The sequence below is a fragment of the Littorina saxatilis genome, linkage group LG8, assembly GCF_037325665.1.
Source record: "Littorina saxatilis isolate snail1 linkage group LG8, US_GU_Lsax_2.0, whole genome shotgun sequence".
Lineage (NCBI taxonomy): Eukaryota > Metazoa > Mollusca > Gastropoda > Littorinimorpha > Littorinidae > Littorina > Littorina saxatilis.
The window spans coordinates 54208184-54209348 of NC_090252.1; the positions used below are offsets into that span (position 1 = coordinate 54208184).

Here is a 1165-nt window from a genome sequence, read left to right on the forward strand (position 1 = left end):
TCACTGTCATATATTCTCGAGTTCCCGTCCGCGTCAGCGTGGATTGTAACGCTGTTTTCGCTCACTGTGCTGTCCGTTGCTGCGGAGTTGTCAGACGACCACGACGCAGAGCTTGACACAGGTCTGCTGGTGCTTATCCCCTCGTCTTCTTCCATCGAGCTAGCGGTGGACTGAGGCGGTGTGACTCGGATAATCGGAACAGAGCTAGGGGAGACATTTCCGCGGCTGGCCGATAACGATTGGTCTTCACCCAAGATCATGGTGCTGTGTTCCACGTTGGCTTCTCCAGTATTGTCGCGAGAGTTGAGACTTTCTTCGGATATGGCGGGCAGCCTGGGCGCAGCTGCCGAGGCCCTACTTCGCGACTTGGGATGCGAGTTACGCTCGTCTGTGTCTGCGTACACAGGGTTGCTGTGGGCGGCAAGATCTGCGGAAAGAAATAAGGGACAGGATGACAGAATTAGCTAAGAATTATTTTCCACAGTTTAGATGGGAGACATTAATGTTCAGTTTTCTGCGTTAAACTCATACACGCACGCACGAACCCGTACACACACGTACGCCAGCACGCACGAATGCACGCACCAACGTCTGCACACATGCACACATGCATGCATGCACGCACACACACACACGCACACACACACACACACACACACACATACACACACACACACACACACACACACACACACACACACACATGTTACCTCTGTCTCGGTCCCTCTCTCTCTCGGTCCCTCTCTCTCTGTCTCTATCTCTCTCTCTTTCTCTCTCTGTCTCTCCCCTTCTCTCTCTCTCTGTCTCTCTCTGTCTCTGTCTCTCTCTGTCTCTCTCTCGGAGTGTCCCCTCATCTTTTTTTGTGACAAAATCACGAAGATTTGGCTCTGTAATACATTGTTTTGCTGAGCTAATGTATTGTTGGGTTACTTTCCGTTTATCTTCATTGCTTTACACCCAATTTTGAACACTACCTTATGATCTACAATGCTTCTACATAATGCGCTTCATGTACATAAACTTATATGTTCAACCATTAATGTTTTTATGTAACCTTTTTTTCCCTAGTCATAGTTATAGTAAAATAGTTTAGTCCCTCTTTAGGGCGAGGGCCAGATGCAAAAAAGCATATCTATGCTTATTCTTGTCACCCTCGAAAAATAAA

General features: G+C 47.9%; 1 protein-coding gene across 1 annotated transcript in view; it reads right to left on the reverse strand.

The window, feature by feature from the left end:
• Positions 1-1165, reverse strand: part of LOC138973846 (serine-rich adhesin for platelets-like) — a gene marked incomplete in the record, with an annotated part of 27867 nt that overhangs the window by 2849 nt on the left and 23853 nt on the right. The window contains 1 exon segment of the mRNA XM_070346556.1: positions 1-427. This exon segment is cut by the window's left edge and continues 2849 nt beyond it. Coding sequence (XP_070202657.1) covers positions 1-427 — 427 coding nt within the window.